The sequence below is a fragment of the Artemia franciscana genome, chromosome 8 (genome assembly GCF_032884065.1).
Source record: "Artemia franciscana chromosome 8, ASM3288406v1, whole genome shotgun sequence".
Lineage (NCBI taxonomy): Eukaryota > Metazoa > Arthropoda > Branchiopoda > Anostraca > Artemiidae > Artemia > Artemia franciscana.
This window is the reverse complement of record NC_088870.1, coordinates 32,343,634-32,363,899: the sequence shown is the minus strand read 5'-3', so window position 1 is coordinate 32,363,899 and position 20,266 is coordinate 32,343,634. Positions and strand designations below refer to the sequence as shown.

Genomic DNA, 20,266 nt, shown 5'->3' with positions numbered 1-20,266 from the left:
GCGGATTGCTTTGGGTACCCACTTGACTGAACGTTTTTCAAACAGTAAGCTATTATGAAAATTGTGACTCTATCTCACTTTCTAGAGCTATAGTGAGAGAGGATTTGAGATACCTAGGACACATATTGGGGATGGATGATGATAGATGCCAAAGATCATCCTTTCCGGCCTTCCATCTAGAACCAAACAAAAAGCAGGTCGTCCTCAAATGGAGCGGGAGGACGTCGTAAGAAAGGATTCAAAGAAAATTTGAAGTTCTTGGGAGGGGCATAAAAAGGGAAGCTTTGAATAGATTGGGATGGAGGAAGAGCGTGCACAGCTGTGTTAGTCTCAGGCGGATTGATGCTGCAGGAAGATGTTAGTAGTAGTAGTAGTAGTATTTTTTACATCTTATCGTTTTTACTGATCTTTTATAATTATTTATTATTTTCATTTGTAAAATAAACAAGATCCCCCCCCCCAGTACCTTTATACGCAAGTCATACGAACGAGAGATACAAACTATCAGAGGCAACGCTATAGTGTTGCCTATAGTAAAGGCCATACAGCTCCAATGTTTTATTATTATTTTATTCCCAGAGGCACTTCATACGGCAGGTGTCATGGTATAAACTTCAGAGGGGGATCATTCGATTGGGAACCGGAAGTATAAGAGTCGAAAGTGATTGGAGGGCAACTAGCTCCCCCCCCCCCCATACCCTTTTTTCCTCAAATACATCCGATAAAAATTTTGAGATAGTCGTTTTGTTAAAGATAGTTTAAACGTCAAATATTAACAAGAGCTAAGAGCTCATATGGCACTTGTGATGAGGTCGTAAGAGCCAAGAGTTCATATGGTGTGAGCTCTAGAAAAATTCTAAGAATCAATAGATTGCTTTAAAAGGAAAATCATAGGCTTAATGCCAGTTGGGATTTAAAATAAGAGCTCTGAGTCACGAGGTCCTTCTAAATATCAAAATTCATTAGGATCCGATCACTCACTCTAAGTTAAAAATACCTCAATTTTTCTAATTTTCTTCTCCCTTCAGCCCCCAGATGGCCGAATCGGGGAAAACGACTTTATCATGTCAATTTGTGCCGCTCCCTGACACGCCTACCAATTTCCATCGTCCTAGCACGTCCAGAAGCACCAAACTCACCAAAGCACTGAACCCCACAACCTAACTCCCCCAAAGAGATCGGATCCAGTCCGGTTACGTCAATCACGTATCTACGACATTTATAAGCGTTTTCCAAGATTTCTGATTTCTCCCTCCAACTCCCACCAATGTCAACAGATCTGGTCGTGATTTAAAATAAGAAATCTGAGACAAGAGTTCCTTCTAAATATCAAATTTCATTAAGATCCGGTCACCCGTTCTTAAGTTAAAAATACCTCAATTTTTCTAATTTTTCCAAATTAACAACCCCCAGCTCCCCCAAAGAAAACGGATCCGTACCAATTATGTCAATCTCGAATCTATAACTTGTGCTTATTCTATCCGTCAAGTTTCATCCCGATTTCTCCACTCTAAGCGTTTTCCAAGATTTTCGGTTTCCAAGATTTCTGTTTCCCCCCTCCAACCCTCTGTGTCCCCAGATTCGATTCAAATTCAAAATGGAGCATCTGAGACATAAGATTCTTCCATATATCGAGTTTCATTAAGATCCGATCACCCATTCGTAAGATACCTCGATTTTCACGTTTTCCAAGAATTCTGGTTTTCCCCTCCAGCTCCCTTCAATGTCACCGGATCTGGTCGGGATTTAAAATGAGAGTTCTAAAGCACAAAATCCTTTTAGAAATCCAATTTCATTAAGATCTGATCACCCTTTGTAAGTTACAAATACCTCATTTTTTCTAATTTTTCCGAATTACCCTCCCCCCAACTCCACCAAAGAGAGCAGATCCGTTCCGGTTATGTTATTCACCTATCTTGGACTTGTGCTTATTCTTTCCACCAAGTTTCATCCTGATCTCACCGCTTTAAGCGTTTTCAAAGATTTCCGGCCCCCCTCCCATAATGACACTGTATCCGGTCAGGATTTAAAATAAGAGATCTGAGTTTTGATGTCCTTCTAAATATGAAAATTCATTAAGATACGATCACTCTCGTAAGTTAAAAATACCTCATTTTTTTCTATTTTTTTTAGAATTAAGCCTCCCCCCAACTCCCCCAAAGAGAGCAGATCCGTTCCGGTTATATCAGTCCCGTATCTAGGACTTGTGCTTACTTGTCCTACCAAGTTTCACCCCGATCCCTCAACTCTAAGCGTTTTCCAAGATTTTAGATTCCACCCCCCTCCCACAATTTCCCCTTCACCGGATCCAGTCGGAATTTAAAATAAGAGCTCTGAGACATGATATCCTTCCAAACGTCAAAGTTCATTAAGATCTGATACCTCCTTCGTAAGTTAAAAATACCTCATTTTTTTATTTTTTAGAATTAACCCTCCCCCCAACTCCCCCAAAGAGAGCAGATCCGTTCTGGTTATGTCAATCCCATATCTAGGACTTGTGCTTATTTTTCCAACAAAGTTTCATCCCAATCCCTCCACTCTAAGCGTTTTCCAAGATTTTAGGTTCCCTCCCTCCAACTCCCCCCATTGTCATTGGATCTGTTCGGGATTTAAAATAAGAGCTCTGAGAAACGATATCATTCCAAGCATCAATTTTCATTAAGATCCCATCACCCGTTCGTAAGTAAAGAATACTTCATTTTTTTTCTATTTTTTTCCGAATTAACCGGCCCCCCAATCCCCCCCCCCAGATGGTCAAATCAGGAAAACGACTATTTCTGATTTAATCTGGTCCGGTCCCTGATACGCCTGCCAAATTTCATCGTACTAGCTTACCTGGAAGTGCCTAAAGTAGCAAAACCGGGACCGACAGACAGACAGACCGACAGAATTTGTGATCGCTATATGTGACTTGGTTAATACCAAGGTAATACTTGGTTAAAAAGTGCCATAAAAGCTCTGGGGTCGACACAGTCCCCCAGGGCACGGGGGCAAGTGCTGTCAGTTATGCCCTAGGGGCATATATGGTTCTTATAGAAGGGATGCTCGTATAAACTTTAGAGAGGCTCATTTGAATAGAAATTGAAAATTCTGGTTCACTTTTTAAGAGTCAAAAGATATCGGAAGGCAACTACCCCCCCCCCACGCCTTTTTTCCCCAAACCCACCCGATGAAAAATTTGAGATAGCAATTTCGTTGAAAATAGTTTAAACATCAGATAATAAAAACTCAGATAAAAACACAGCCCCCCAGGTCCCGGGGCAGGCGTTGTAATTCATGCCCTGGGGGCATATATGGTTCTTATAAAAGGGATGCTCGTATAAACTTCAGAGAGGGCTTATTTAATTGGAAATAGAAAGTTCTAGTTCACTTTCAAGGATTCAAAAGAGATCAAAGGACAACCATCCACCCCCACACCCTTTATCCCCAAATCCATCCGATAAAATTTTTGAGATAGCCAGTTTGCTAAAAATACTGCAAACATCATATTTTTAAAAATTTCGGGGTCGACACAAACGTCCAGAGCCCAGGGGCAAGTGTTTTGAGTTATGTCCCGGGAGTACATAAAGTTTTTATATAACAGAGGTCGTATAAACTTCAGAGGTGGCTGATTTGGTTGGAAATTGAAAGTTCTAGTTACCCTTTTAAAAAGTCAGAAGCGAACAGAGGGCATCTACCCCCCACCCCTCGTACACACTCTTTTCCCCAAACTAATTAAATCAAAATTTTGGGATAGTATTTATTTTGAAACAGTCCAAAAATCAGATAACAAAAACTAAGGGGTCTACCAACCCCCCTCCCCCCTCTCAGAGCCTGGGGGAAGGGTTGTAAATTACAACCGGAAGCATATAAGGTTTTTGTGGAAGAGGTAAACTTCAGAAGAGGCTAAAATGACAAAAAATTTAAAGGTCAAGTTCTATTTTTTAGAGTCAAAAGTAATCTGAGGGCAGCTAGACCCCCCTCCCAACCGTCTTTTTGCGTCCGATTAATTTTTTTAGATTTTCGTTTTGACCAAAATAGACCAAACACCATAAAATAAAAACTCCAAAGTTTACAACCTGGGTTGCCCTTCTCCCGGGGACTGAGGGGGATTAAGTCATCCTCAGAGACATAGTTATTACATTTTTAGACTATGCTGAACAAAATGCCTATCTCGAAATTTTGATCAGGTGACTTTGGAAAAAAATGAGCGTGGGAGGGGTCTAATTAACCTCCGATTTTTCGGTCACTTAAAAAGGGCACTAGAACTTTTAGTTTCCGTTCGAATGAGCCCTCTCGCAACATTCTAGAACTACTGGGTCGATACGATCACCCCTGGAAAAAATATAAAAAATAAACACGCATCCGTGATTTTTCTTCTTGCAAAAAATTCAAAATTCCACGTTTTAGCAGATAGGAGTTTGAAACTTCTACTGAATGGTTTTCCGATACGCTGAATCAGAAGGTGTAATTTTCATTAAGATTCTCTGAATTATAGGGGTTGTTTTCCCTTTTTTCGAAAACAAGGTAAATTTTCTCAGGCTCGAACCTTTTGATGGGAAAGATTAAACTTGATGAAACTTGTATGTTTGAAATCAGCACAAAAATCCGATTATTCTGATGTAGCTATTAGTGTCAAAATTCTGTTTTTCAGAGTTTGGGTTTCTTTTGAGCCGGGTCGCTCCTTACTTACAGTTAGTCACCACGAACTGTTTAATTTCTGGTCGTTTTGAGTTTGAGTTATTGTAGGTTTCTATTTCTTCTGATCTTAAGTTCAATATGGTCTTTACTTTTCTTTGGAAAACTTCTTTTCCGGAAAGATTTCTTTTAATTAATAGTATTAAATTGAGATTAAAAGTACAACAGAATTAGTACGCAAAGATTTTTGAGAAAGGACTAGCCGGATAAATTTTCCAAGGGAGAGGATAAAGTTTAAAAAAAAGTGCCATTTGCCAGAAACGGGCCATACTACTTCCATAAGTCATACCTCTTTTTAAAATTTTTATATTTTTCGTCAGAAAGATAACACCCTCCTTTTCCTTCCCCTAAGATGGTCGTTTATCGGAATGAATACTAGAACTACTAACAATCCTCTAAAGTATAAAGCTGCATGAGCTCCACACAGAACAATGCCGTGTAAATTTCATGGCTATACTTCCCTCAAATGTCACCACTCTTAGAGGTTGAGGGCCTTGTAACATGCAGATTTGAACCTCAGTCCCTGGGTTTCCAGGCACAGCTTGTCCACGGAGCTCTTATTAAATACAAAGAAACAGAGCATCTTGAGTCTGGAAGAATTTTTAAATGAAAAAATTAATAAGATTTTGGAGCAAAAAAGAAAGGACTCGTGTTGAATTTTGTAATTTTGGTGCCTACTATGTAGGGGTTGCTAATGGAGGAAAAATACTCGGCAAAACGGCTAGGCTGATGCTGTATTTTGGTAATTGGAAGTAGAATGTCCCCAGATCAAATCTGTTAAGTATTGTCTCCTCAAATTGAAAAATGTTTCAGGCGTGGTAACCCTATTAATTTTTTTTTCAGCATAAGTGTAGGTGGTACCCAAATATAGTCATTATCTTTGGAAAGCTAAGAAATTAGCGCTACTGAGAAGAGTAGACGTGGGATTTAAAAAAGAAATACAATGAAGAAATTCAATATCGTAAACACTAAAGATGACACCTGCTTAGAGACAATTCAAATTACACGACAACACTGTTTATATATAAATAAGAATAAAAAAATCTGTTCCTGCAAGTAAAATGGGAGAAAAAGAGCTATAAGGTAAACAAAAAGATTTTTGAGCAGAAGGAAAAATAGACCTACTTGTGTTGAAATTTTGTAATTAATAGAAAGTTAGCTTTAAAACCAACAACCAACTTTCTTATTCTAGATTAAATATGAATTTTGGAAATTTAAAAAGTTCTCCTCCACTAAGAGGAGTAGAGGTGGGATTAAAAAAATATAACCAAAAAAATAGAGATACTAAACAATAAGAAATAGATTAATTTACCGATGCTTTGCTAAATGGAATCTTGAGAAGCTTCTTTATGCTTTCAGCATCAGCAACGACATCTACCTCTCCAATACACTCCATGAAGGCGGATGCAATGTTAAAACTATAAAATAAAACACAAATAAACATCATAATTTTAGCACAAATGGAGCCGTCTAAATACCTATAAAGTTCAGAATTTGTTTCAAAAACTATTACAGAATTGTTGCCTGCATCAATACAAAAGAAAGGATATGGCATCAAAATTTTGTTCACTTTTAGAAAGGAGGTGGTACGTGGAAACGAAAAAAACAAACAGGCAAATTATGGTAAAAATAATGAAAATCATGGAGGAAATACCAATAACCTTGATATTTAGAAGGAAGCAAAAGCATGAAGAGTGTACATGCTTGATCTGATATGTACTTAGGATTTTTGGGGGAGGGGCAATAATTTGGAGGAGTACAACTTTGATTAGAAACAAAGACATTAAAAGAATATAGTCTTTGATGAGGTAATGTTGCAAAAATTTTGAATAGTAAGCAAAAATGGTACACATATACAGTCACTAGTTTTGCTATGTTCAGAAGTTAGTACCAGTGAGAAGAGCAGAAGTAGGATTAAAAAAACAACAATGCAGTAATGAAATTAAATATCCAAACCATTCACTTCATAAAGGCGGATACAATGTTAAAACTAAAAAATAAAACACAAATAGATATGTTAATTACGGTACAAATGGAGTCTAGCAGTCTAAAAAGCTCATATTTTGCTTCAGAATTCATTTAAGAATTGTTGCCTGCAACATTGAAAAAAAAAACACAAAAAAGAAAGTAACAAAATAAAAGCTGGACATAACACCAAAATATTGTTCATAAATGGAAAAAGGGTGGAACGTGAAAAAAAAAAACAATCAAAACGGGCAAATTACGGTAAAAATAATGAAAATCGTGCGGGAAATATCCGTATCCTTAATATTTAGGATGGAGATATAAGCCAGGAGTGTACATGCTTGATCTGCCATGTCTGTAGGATTTTTAGGGGAAGAGAGTGGGCAAAAATTTGGAGGATCACAAATTTGATTAGGAACAAAGAAATAGGCATATCAGATGAAAAATAATAAACATCACAAAAAAAAAACTTTAAGAATCCCAGGATTTACAGTATGGCAAATAGGCATGGATATAGGCGCAAATAGGCATTTGCCCAGCCAGATTCATCAAATTGTTCATCGTTCAAAAAAAAATTATATAAAATATAATAATTATAATAAAGAAATTGTGATTTCTTAAACCAAAACTAAGTGTCGCAATTTTTCAGACCCTCGGTGGATTCAGGGAGTCAAACAACAATCTTGGCTTGGCTACAGTTCAGTTTTGGGCAGTTCAACTTACATTGTTAGCAATATATCAAGCCCTCCTCCCACAAAACAAGGTTTTGAAAATTTACATCTAAGAATCTGTCAAGCTAAAAATCTTCGGCAGTGCAATAGCACTGCCAAAATAAAGAGCAATGTGGGCACAAAGTATTATTATTATTACTATTTTTTTTTTTAGACCTGGGCACTTCGTATCGAAAGAGTTGTCGTCAAAAATATGAAAGGGCTCATTTGATTGGAAATTGAAAGGGCTAGTTTCCTTTTAAAAAGTAAAAATTGACTGGACACCCACAATTTGCGACACAAGTAAAAAGTGACTCCCACGCCCACAATTTCTCAAGACACATTCAATCGAAATTTTAAGACGGCCATTTTGTTAAACATAGTTGAAAGGTCTGAAAATTATTTATTTGAAGATGACAACCCCCCCTACAGCCCTCAGGACAAGGTTAAGAGTTATGCCTTAGGGGCATATAAAGTTTACACAGAAAGGGTGATCGTAAAAACTTCGGAGGAGGCTCATTGCATTGCCAATCAAGAGTTTGAATGCCCTTTTTGAGATTCGGAGTGATGGAAGGATGGATACCCCCCCCAAAACACCTCGTAAGTTCCCTAAAAGCATCTGATAGAAATTTTGGGATGGCCATTTGTTGTCATAGAAACTTTGGAAAGGGCTCATTCGATTGGAAATTTAAAGGGCTAGTGCCCTTTTTAATCGTCGAAAGTGATTGGAGGGCAACGAAATCCCCTCCCATACGCACCATTTACCCAAACACATCCAATCAAAATTTTAATATAGCCACTTTGTTAAACGTAGTTGAGAGGTCAGAAAACTAGTTATTTGAGGATGACAAACCCCCCCCCCCCTACACTCCTCAGGGCAAAGGTTGTAAGTTATGCCCTTGGGTCATATAAGTTTTATATAGAAAAGGTGATCGTATGAACTTCGGAAAGGGCTGATTGAATTGGTAATCAGAAGTTCTAGTGCCTTTTTTAAAATTCAGGGTGATCGGAAGTTGGTTACTCCCCGCCCACCACGTATTTTCCCTAAATACAACTAATGGAAATTTTTAGATGGCCATTTGCTCTCATAGAAACTTCAAAAAAGGTTCATTCGATTGGAAATTGAAGAAGCTGGAGCCCCTTTTAATAGTGGAAAGTGATATGGAGGGGAACTAACCTCCCTCATACGCCCACTATTTCCCAAAACACATCCAATCAAAATTTTGAAATAGCCATTTTTTCAACATAGTTGAAAGGTCCAGAAAGTATCTCTTTGAGGATGAAACCCCCCCCCCCTACCAAAAAAAACCCTCAGGGCAAGAGGTGTAAGTTATGCCCCGGGGGCATATAAGGTTTATAAAGAAAGGGTGATCGTATAAACTTCGGAAAGGATTCATTCAAATGGTAATTAGAAGTTCTAGTGCCATTTAAGATTCGATGCGATCGGAGGGTGGATCCCCCCACTACACCTCGTAATTTCTCTAGATGGTACTAATAAGAATTTTGAGATGGCCATTTTTGAAGTAGAAAACTTCAAAAAAGGCTCATTCGATTGAAAATTGAAGGAGCTAGTGCTCCTTTTAATAGTCAAAAGTGATTGGAAGGGAACCAACCTCCCTCATACGCCAACCCTTTCCCAAAACACATTCAATAAAAATTTTGAGATATCCGTTTTGTTCAACATAGTCAAAAGGTCCGAAAATTATGTCTTTGAAGAGGACATCCACCGCCCTCGGGGCAAGAGTTGTAAGTTATGCCCGCGGGTATATGAAGATTTTATAGAAAGAGTGGTCGTATAAACTTCGTAGGGTCTCAGTCGATTGGTAATAAGAATTTCTAGTATCCTTTTTAAGATTCAAAGTGATCAGAGGGCATATATCCTTCCCCCAACACCTCATATTCTCCCAAAATACATCTGATAGAAATTTTGAGGTGATCATTTGTTGTCATAGAAACTTCAAAAAGGCTCATTCGATTGGAAATTGAAAAGACCTGTTTTAAAAGTCAAGTGATTGGAGGGCAACAAGCCCCCCCCCCCACAACCATTAATTCCCAAAATACGTCTAATGGTAAGTTTGAGACAGCCATCTTGTTTAGGCGTAGTTGAAAGGTCTGGAAATTATGTCTTTGAGAATGGTACCCACCCCCCAAAGAGCACTCAGTGTAAGGGTTATAAGTTATGCCCCGAGGGCATACAAGGTTTTTATAGAAAGTGTTGTCGTACAAGCTCCGTGGGGGGCTCATTTGATTAGAAATCAAATGTTCTAGTTCCCTTTTAAAGAGTCACTGATCTGGGGCAGTCCCCCTCCGTGACATCCTGTTTTCCCAAAGCACATTCAATTGAAATTGTGAAATGGCCATTTTGTTAACAATAGTCCAAAAATCATATAACAATGTCTTTAGGGTGTACACAATCCCCCAGAGCCCATGGGCAAGGGTTGTAAGTTATGCCCAGAGCATATAAGGTTTTTACAGAACGGGTAGTTGCATGAACTTTGGATCAGATTGAGCTCATTTGATTGGAAGTCTGAAATTTTAGTGCCCGTTTTACGAGTCAAAACTGAATGGAGGGACGTCAGCCCCCCCCCCCAAGCCGATCATTCCCCAAAATATGTCTGATCGAAATTCTAAGAGAGCTATTTTGTTCAGCAATGTTTAAAGGTCCAGTATTAGGGATGTCAACCTAACTTACATTGGACAATTTGTTCATTGGTTACACATGATATATGTTATTGAGAGAGGTATGTGTGTTTAATCTTACTTTCCAAGAAGACTAAGAGTATTCAGGTGAGCTTTTCAGAGAATGTTGAGGGGAATGTTGAACTAAGTCAAAATACGTTATGTGTAAACGGATTGTCAAAAGGGTACAACACAGGAATAACTCAATATATTAATTTGGAAAAATCAAGATATGATCAAAAAGGCAATATTTGCATGCTATCAAAAATAATACAATTACCACCACTACTGCTACCACACTACTCCATTTAAAGTATTAAGGGGAAATTTAAACTAAATCAAAAGACGCTATATGCATGTACATTGTCAAAATAGTGTATCTAAAGAATTGATTTGGGTATTAAGTTGGAACTTTTAGAGAATACTTAAAGGAGAAGACCATATCACAAAAAGGCAATATGTGCACACTACTGCAAATACTATTGTTAGTGCTACATTTACTATTACTACTACTTCTATTGCAACTACTTGTAGGACTAAGAGCATATAGATGAAATTTTTTAGGAAATATATGAAAATACAGGTTATCAAAAGGGCATATCAGCAATGTCACGGCGATGGCTAATTGTATTAAGTTGAAACTTCCAGGACTTGATGAGAGGGATATTCAACTGGCCAATTAAAATAAATCCAAAAACATTGTGTTTATGATGGCCAGTAAGACACCTCAGCAATATATCAAGAACGACTGGGGTAATAAGTTGGAACTTTTGGATACTATTATAACTACATCAGCTCTTACACTTTAAATAAATAAAAAGAGTGTAAGGGTGTCCAGGTTGTCAAAGAGTATAGATAGAATGTTTAGGAAGTGATATTAAGTTTTATTTTTCAGCCCAATTTCAGAAGCTATAAACTTAGATTAAAAAATACCGTTTGTGTAAAGATTATTAGTTTGTCCATAGAAAAGACTATGTGAATAAAAACGAATAGAAATTAATTTAGAAAACTTTTGGCACAAAACAAGTTTTTGAAAGAAAAGTAAAGAGGCCCATTAATCCATGAATGAGCAAAAATAAAGTCAACTAATCTTCCAAGCATAAAACTACCACAAATCACTCTAAAAAAGTAAATGAAACTCAATACGAACAGAAATCACAATAAATAGCCAAGTCAAACTCAAAAACAAGCAAAAATTAACATGATTAGGGCTGATAACCTCTCTGCCTTCTCAAGACCAGAACACAATTTACGCTTTAATGAAAACAAAAATACATTTGAAATGTTTTCACTTTTCTTACTTTCCAAAATAGAAAATAATCAAAACTTTTAAGGAATAAATACCAGTATATATTAATTAAACTGACAATCCACCGTTATTTGTGTTCTAATCTTTATAAGGCATGGGGGTTATCAGTCCTACTGTAAATTTTTGCTTATTTAGAGTCTGACTAGGCTATTCATTGTAATTTCTGTTCGTTTTGAGTTTCATTTATTTATTGACAGTGATTTGTGGTAGTTTTACGATTGGGAGATTAGTTGACTTTATTTTACTCATTCTTGGCTTAATGGAGCTCTTTACTTTTCTTTAAAAAACTTGTTTTGTGCCAAAAGTTTTTTAATTATTTTAATAAAGAAAATAAAACATTGGTTAAATATAGGAAACAAAACTAAACTGGATAATTACCTGGAGAATTCATCTGGTGAACCTGTGTTGAATTTGATCCCATATCGTTTGTTAATACCTGATAGCCAATTGGCAGGCGGTAGATTCAAATTTGTATTACATTGTAACTCAGAAAAAACAACAGGACATCGGTCTCCAGTACCATGTCTCACTCTTGTTGAGAGATGAGAAAGGGATTTCTCTTGATTAATATTATCTTCACCCATTCTACCTCTCTAATAAAACTATTCTGGAAAAAAATAAAATGGTAAGAAGAAGTGAACTGTGAATCCATAAAGGACTGAACAGGAAAAGAATTTCCATGAAGCACATGTGACCACAGCAAAAACTACTTGGAGATGTTATTAAATATGTTCTAAGACCATAATAGCTATGTATGACATATGATAAAATAAAAAGGAAACGAAAAATAATAAAAACATAAAACTTCTGGTTTAGAACGCAGAACGGATGGTGCTGTACATAAAATAGATATCAAATCGATCTAAATTATAAGTCCATAAATGAAAAAAGTCAGTAAGTTGAGCAAATACAAGTTAAAAAGATCAAGTGATATAAAACCCGATCCGTTTTGCGTCCTTTGTTTTCGCTTACACTCATAAATTCTCGAGTAAAAACTTATTTTCTACTTTTTATTCTGCTTTGAACACAAGTTCTTTTTAAATATATTCTTTTACAAACTATTTATTTTTTACAACTTTTAGTCTCCTCTAAGACTGAAAAGTATTTATTTTTATGTAGGAAAAAAATAGTCTTAGCTAAGATTCAAACCTAAATTATCACTGCCACAGGAAAAGTGTTCTTAAAAATGTGGTATCAAGTCTTGTATAATAGTGTTTGTATTATACTTTTTAGTGTACCCAATCACCCTAAGTTGTATTATTTATACAATGGAGAATATTCAAGAATGGGGAATTCTGATGCTATATTATTGCACTGTCATCAGATGTGCATGTACTACCAAATTCAGAAGTAAGTATACATTCTGAAGTGGTCGGAAAATGGCTTACCAATTTCAATGTGACAAACAAACAAAAAAGTGATGAAAACATCAGTTAATCAAAGAAAACAAGTTAACAATAAAAGACAAAACTAAACAGAGGATAATTTTCAGCCAGTGAATAAAATGAAAAAAAAATGGCTCAAGTCAAAAATCTATAAACCTCAAGAAATAGACAATTCTCTAAAGCCTAAGAGTGAAAAAAAGGCAATTATTCAGCAAATAGGCTGTATAATCCCCATGGAAAGGTTTTGCACAATCTAACTATTGAATGGTCATCCATTTGTGGTTTGTTTTATTTATTCAACTGTTTGCTTTGGCATTAGTTACTTCAAAGGGTCAGTTTTTTTTTTTTTTTTTTTTTTTTTTTTTTTTTTTTTTTTTTTTTTTTTTTTTTTTTTTTGTACACTATAGGCTATATATAATTCTGTTAATTGGGGACGACTTACCAGAGTTCTTTGTTAAAATATCTGCTTTGTCTTATTGTTTCATTTACTGGTTAAAAGCTCCACTTGTTGTGTTTTGTCTTTTTCTTAATATTCGTTCTTTCTTTCTTTGTTATATGAGAAGATATTTAAGAGATTTTTTTCCTGTGAAGAGGAGTAGGGGGGCCTGATATAATAATATCAACTGTAAATCCAGATTTTGGCATGTGCACTAAAAGGTGATGCTATAGAGTGCTTCAGACTCCCTCACCATTTGATTTTAAAAAAAAGTACTAAAATATGGAAAAAGATATTTGGTCTAAAATAAAACTATTATAATACCCAGAGAAAAAGTTTCTAAGGATACAACAGAGTTTTGATGCTGAAGATCGCTGGGGAAGTTGCAATTGACAGATCAAACTGGTCGTCAGACTTAATTCCAAAGTCCATGGGTGCCAGTAGGACCTTTTTTCGTCTGGTTCCCATTGAAAGTAAAGTAAGCAAGTAACAGAGTTCTGATTATGTAGCCTCTTACAATAGGTATGCAGCTTAATTTTCTCAAAAGTGCAGGACCACCATGTCTGAACAGAGCCACCATGTCTGAATAACAGTGGTACTACAGAACAGACTTGAAGACACAATCCCTAGGTTAGGTTATTACAATTACTGACATCTAGAGCAACCACAAACTAGAACTCCAGTGCCAAGTTTCCATTAAGTGTTGCAGCAACTACTATTCATTGGCCAAAATTGCAGACCACTAAATGCAACCATGTTTCACTAGTGAAAACTTGTTTATTCTGTTTCAAAATTGTCATAGAATTGAACAATTCCAACGATAGGTCTTATGTGCAAAAGCACTAATGAAATAAAAAAAAAATCAAAGACTGCTGTTTATGGATCCCTGTGCCCACTAGGTTTCTGTTTTGATCACCTATGTGATGGTCCTATATAATTTCTGGCAATTTTGGACTACATATATGATGGTTGGTTAATGGAAATGATGGCACGCCATTAACAAAATTAAATAAGACATAAAATTTCATAAGCAAGCTGCTTCTAGCATTAAATGCTCTATACACAGTCAAATCAGAGTCCAATCCCTCTAAGACAAGACTATAACTCTAAATGCTAATAGCTACTAAATTTAATTGACATCCTGACAATTTAATTTAATGGATGAAATAGAATGCAGTACTTTTCTCACAGAGGTCTAATGATGCACCAACACTGTAAACCTGGTTTAAAAGGTTTAGTTGAATGAATTAATAATCAGACTGGTACTAATAAACTTTTAGCCCCCTCCCCTCTTTCCCAAGGAGGTAATATTAGGTGCAAACTTATGAGCACAGCTCTTAATCCTAACCTATTTTGGTTTGGATTCAACATCCCCTTTGTAGGCAAAGAAATTAGGGACCCTCTTCATCCTCCACCAAAAAGCTCATGAAAAAGCTGCTCAAAAAAGTAATGTTCACTCTATTATTGCTTTCAAAACAGTGACACTATTCATAAAAAATTAAAATTAAATGGTATTACAATTCCTGAAGCAAACCATATTAAAATAACAACAAAGAAATACTATTGGTAAGTTAGAATAATAAAAAGACTATCATCTTCACCTGAGGGTGGTGATGAGAAGACATTTGCCTACTTCACTTTCATAAATGCCACATAAGACATAAAATTGACTATGGGTTCGTTGTATATGATGCTTGTGTAAAGACCCCCCAAATGCTACAGTATGAAATAAGCCACCCCATGTTTGGTCTCAGGAAACACAAAAAAAAAGTTCCTGCAAAAAGAGAGTGGACTATTCACCATAACCAAAAGAACAAATATACTCTGAATCTATTTCTTTCTTTTTTCAAACAGTTCATAGTAAGGAACTGTAAGCAAGCAGCAATGCAGCTCTATGGTAACCAAAACTGTAAGACAAAGTCTTGGTAACAATGGATACCCTCAAAAGAATCAGATTCGATGCTTAATTAAAATATATAAAATTAATCAAGTTTAATATTACCCATCAAAAGTTAGAAGCCTAAGAAAATTTGTCCGATTTTCGAAAAATTAGGAAACAATTTTAAATATCAAGCAATCTTTATAAAAATCCCACCATTGGATTTAGCATATAGGAAAAATCATTATTTACCAAGACTGAATGTCAATCCTTGAGCTCTTAGATTTACCCATAAATTAAACAATGATACTTTTCACTGAATAACACTTACAAATATGCTTGCTTCTAAGGGTATGAAGATGTATCTCCAGTATAAATCTATCCACTCAGGTATTATGGGTAATAATTATACAGATGAAATTGCAAAAGAATTTTTAATATTAACAAGACAAGCAGGAGCTCATCCTCTTACAAGATATTACAAATAAAAGATCAATAATAAACAAAATTTTTCCCTGCTCCAATGAACTTTGACACCAGCATCTACCATAAAATCAATGTAGGCTCAAATTACCACAACCTTAGACTTTTGCTCACCAAATCTCCAATCTGTCATACTTCATCCACAGAACAAGCCATATTAACCTTTCTTTTATTATAGCCCTATATACCCAGACTACCTAGGGTATACATAAAAATTTCAATAAAAAGACTCTTCTTACTTCATAAGATCCTAATGTTGAGGTAACAGTTAACTTGCCTTTTGAATTGTGCTTCTGAGGTGCCATTTTTGGATGCTTGGAGATACCAATAATTGATATACTAGATTGCAGACATCTTTGCCTTGTTGCATAATGTTTCTGATTATACATATTGGAGCTTTGTTTATATGTTAGCTCGTTTTGCTCTTTGTTCTGTCTATAGATAGTATTTGCATATTTTTTTTGCTTAAGCTAACTGTCAAGGTTCTATTTTCTTCTTTCCTGTTCATAAAAGCTTCCAGGTGTGAAGCTAAAATATTTTGATTTTCAGTATAACTTTGGATAAACAAGTTTTTTATTGTTTATTTTCACTGTCTTATTTACTCTTTACCTTTCTTATGTATATTTTTTCTAACTGTGGCCCTAGTAGGAGATAGGGCATTTGCTAGGGCAGCAATTAGTGCATTCAAAATCTGTGTTAAGAAGAGCATTGATAGATAGCCTACAATCAAATTCCGTGATCTTGGATTTAGAGCAGAGTGGATGCCCTGAGTATTTCCTAATTTCAAAAAGATTCTTAGGCTTCTTCTGCAAAACAGCAGCAAATTCAAAAATTATTGAAAGGTCTATTAAATTGAATTAAAAATACAAGTTTATATGCCTATAAGTAATATTTTATTGAATAATAAAAAAATTAAAACACAAATAAGTGTGTTTATTACTTATGATGAAACAAACTGGAATGAAAATAAGCAATTTTGCTGAAACTTAATGCAACTAAGCAAATTTACTATTCAAAAGGACAATAAAACTAGGAATTCATTCAGCCAAACAACCACAAAACGGACATGAAAGTAGTCACCATCTTTTAACTCTTGCAAAAATTCTAATATAGGCTACAGAGCTAGAAGACAGTAGTAATGCTTTTTTCTGGGACAATATCTCACAACATTGAGAGTATAGTAGCATCATTACATAAAACACCTAAGAAATCTGATTTTTTTAAAGGCACAATAAGACTGGCAATTTATTTGCCAAAAACAATCAGTCAGCTAGTCCACTGAAATTTACTTTCTTCAACTGTTTTTTAATTTATTATTATTCTGTAGCTTGCAATGAAGAAAATATGGTATATTGCAAGGTAAAATTTTAGTATATCAGCTTTACAGAAGGAGGCATGCTAGAACAAAAATAGAGACCTTTTTAGATTGTTCTTTCAATACTTATTTCAACAGTTTTCACAATTCCTCACAAGACCCCAACTGCTCTTCACAGACCTCAGGAGTATGTTGCTGGTTCATAAAACATATCTGATGCATAATAATAGCATCATTGGGTCCAAGAAAAAGAGGAACCAAAGGGACAAAATAGGTCAAAAACAAGTGACTAGGCCTAACTATAAGCTAGTCTTGTAGCCTATCTAATTTAGATTTTGAAAATCATAATTTGGTAAAATTCTAGTTAATTGACGTCTTGCTATCTCAGAAAGGGTTTAGGTTAGGAAAATTAAACTTTACCCATAATTCTGTTATTAAAGTGTAAGCTGGACACAGGTGCAAAACTTTCCCAGCACAAAACATTAAGCTGCATAGCCTACAGTGAATATAGACTATCTAAATCATGTTCAATCATTTAGCTTATCAAATTTTACTCCTAACCTAGTTATAAGCTTAGTTTGATAGGCGTAGCCTATAATCTTGCTCAAATAAATTACATACCTGCCCTTTGAATCTATGCTTGAAATTAATTATTGAATGAGAATTTTCCAGATTTTTTACAGTTGAATTTACTGCCTAAACAAAATTAAATCCCTAAATACAAACTAAAATTTGCCTAAACAAAATTAAATCCCTATTCTCATAATCATAGAGAATTATTGAGAATCCTAATGAGCCAAATTATTAATAAAAAACTAAAAACATAAAATTTCAATGCATGTTGTGTAAAAAAGGGAAGTTTTCAAGTGGAACTTAACAAAAATATTTTTTCATGATAATGTACCTGCTAATAAAAACTTGTAGCCTTTATAACATTTATACTAGTGATATTATCTTTAACAGAATGTGAATTATGCAGCATATTTGAATGAAGGAATAAAAATAAGTACTTTGGGTGAAATATTTTTTAAATCAAAATTTAACGTTAAATAGAAATTATCGCGCGCAGGAAAGGGATATCCAATCCTTTTTATTGAAAACATATTTATTTGGACAATTGTTGGTCAGTCTTTTACCTCTGTCGATCAACAAAAATCATAAATTATCCTTCAGGTCACCTGAAATCAACGACAAAAATTAAGTAAAATATATAACTTGATTTTATTCTAGAATTTTATAATTACAAACTTGTGCCACGCTTCACATTAAAATGTTTCAAATATATAAGGTTGAAGATTCAGTGCTACTGCATAAGAAGAAATGAAATAATAATTTCTCTCAAATTTCCACACTTTGTCTTTGTCAAAACATTACTGAGGTGGTATTTTGACGAAAAAGATAGGCTGAAGCGGAAATGGTAATTCTATAATCTCTAGTTTTCTATCTTCCAGTTCTTTCAGCGCTGTCTATCAGTTCTTCATAGACCACATGGGGTATAGTAGCGCATCCATACATAAAAACTGGCTTAGATTTCTGAAAGTTAATATCAATTCTCCAAATACTATTAAGTTGTAAGAACGCTGTACCCGCGTAAATTAGTTTAGCATGCTTTCAGTTAGTTTAGCATGCTTTTTTTGTCGTAGTATCCATAGTGGGCTTTTGTACGGCCGTATGGAAAATATAGGAGACTAATCAATCGAAGATATTCATTTCAATGAAACAGCATTTAGCTTTAAAGCGAAAGAGTCTGTCAGAGGGCAGGCACAAAAATGCGTAACGTGCACCCTTTTGTGAGGACTAAACTTTTATTTTTAGCTCCCTCCCTTACGCCAAATTCAAAGCCCCCCTTGAGTAGTTCTGTTTGTTTGTTTGTAACTATCCAAAGAGTAAGTATCCATATGAATGCATCCGTTTCTTTACTGAACATAACCTTCACACAAGGTCCCTGGACCTAAATAGAAAGTCCACTTAAAAAGACTAAGCATGTCTGCTACATACCATGGATTTAACTATTTGTTTGTCATTTAACGATTGCTCGTACAAGTCCAAATTTGGTCTTTTAAAAGTTACTACGTCACTTCTCTCGATTCAAGAAGTACCTACAAGAGCCCTTACCCTTAATTATCACTTTGATCCTACAAAAAGAATACAAAAAAGAGACACAAGGACGAGAGAGAAAAAAAATTAAGTGCAGCCTTAACCAGGTGATACAATCGTATAATGTTTCAAAATTAAATATTATGCGTATAGCCAATTATTCATAAAATGAATCCTTTGTTATTTTCGACAGTTAACACCAAAATTTAATATGTTTATCACCCACTTTTAAAAACTTTAACTCTGAAAATATTACTTTTTATACACCGAAGAATATTACAAAATTTAAGAGACACAATCATAAGTCAAGCTAGATATTGAAATCTAGCAAGGAATAAAACACTTGTGTTGCAACAATACTGAAAATTTGCCGATTTTTTTAATATTATAGACATGAGTATTTTTGAAAACTGAAGAAAAGAGGGATTTGTAGATTTTTTTTGTCTTATATCTCTGGTGGGGATATGGCAATTGGGTAACAAAACTGCACAGGAATAGTTACCCTGTCTTTATATTTGGTTAAAGGGAGGTTCAGGCCAGGATTTACCAATAGGCACGCTAGGCCTGGGCCCGGGGGTGTAAAATGCCAGGGGCACAATAAATTATTACTGAGTTATTTTGTCTTAACAAAAACTGGACTGATGTGATTTATTGTCGAAGGGGTGCACTCTGCCTATTCAAAGAAAATCGATTGTAAAACAACACAGGAATTCCGTGGCCACTTTTAAACTATCAAATGTCTCCCAAGATTGGAAGCTGAGCTTTCGGTATCACCTCTATCTTTCCTAATTTTTGACTAATCAGTTGCTTTCTGTTCAGTGGTCATTCAGTGAATCTCCAAAAATTCGGGGATTTAACCGAAAATCTCGCGAAAACAGTGCGGCAAAAATGCTTGGGCCTAGAAGCATGAAAGCTTCAAATCCGGCCTTAGGGAGGTTAGACAGATTTGAGTATGAAACTTGAATCAAGCTAGCAAAACAAAAGATACCCGTCCTTTCATGCTGGCATTGGCGATCTAAGCGTGAAAAATACAAGAATCATGCAAGAAGGAAAAAATTAGCTTAAAAAAAGAGGCTAATCATAGTTCCTAAAAAAAAAACAATCCTAAAACTTGAAAATGTGCTGAGTGTCGCCGAACGCTAGATGGCATTGATAGTTTTTTTTTGTCGACACTAGTGCCGATTCTCGCTCTTCTACGTTATCCATACTCTTTGACATACTCTTGGCAAACCAAATACATACAACTTCTGCTCATTGACACCAACCAAGGAAGCAGAATATCATAGGCAGCGCAATTCTTAAGATACGCTATTTTGACAATGTGCATGCAA

General features: G+C 35.3%; 1 protein-coding gene across 2 annotated transcripts in view; it reads right to left on the bottom strand.

Moving 5' to 3' along the window:
• LOC136030307 (erythroid differentiation-related factor 1-like) overlaps nt 1-17,545 on the bottom strand; it is a 76,808-nt gene extending 59,263 nt beyond the window's left edge. Inside the window, exons 1-3 of one of the 2 annotated variants that reach the window (XM_065709199.1) lie at nt 17,460-17,545; nt 11,719-11,947; nt 5,990-6,095 (exon numbers count right to left, since the gene is read on the bottom strand). In XM_065709199.1, the coding sequence (XP_065565271.1) occupies nt 5,990-6,095; nt 11,719-11,924 (312 nt within the window). In that variant the 5' untranslated portion in view covers nt 11,925-11,947; nt 17,460-17,545. Of the gene's footprint in view, nt 1-5,989; nt 6,096-11,718; nt 11,948-15,371; nt 15,483-17,459 lie in introns of those variants that run through there. The other variant, XM_065709200.1, reaches the window with a different exon arrangement.
• Between the last annotated feature and the right edge of the window lie 2,721 nt (nt 17,546-20,266).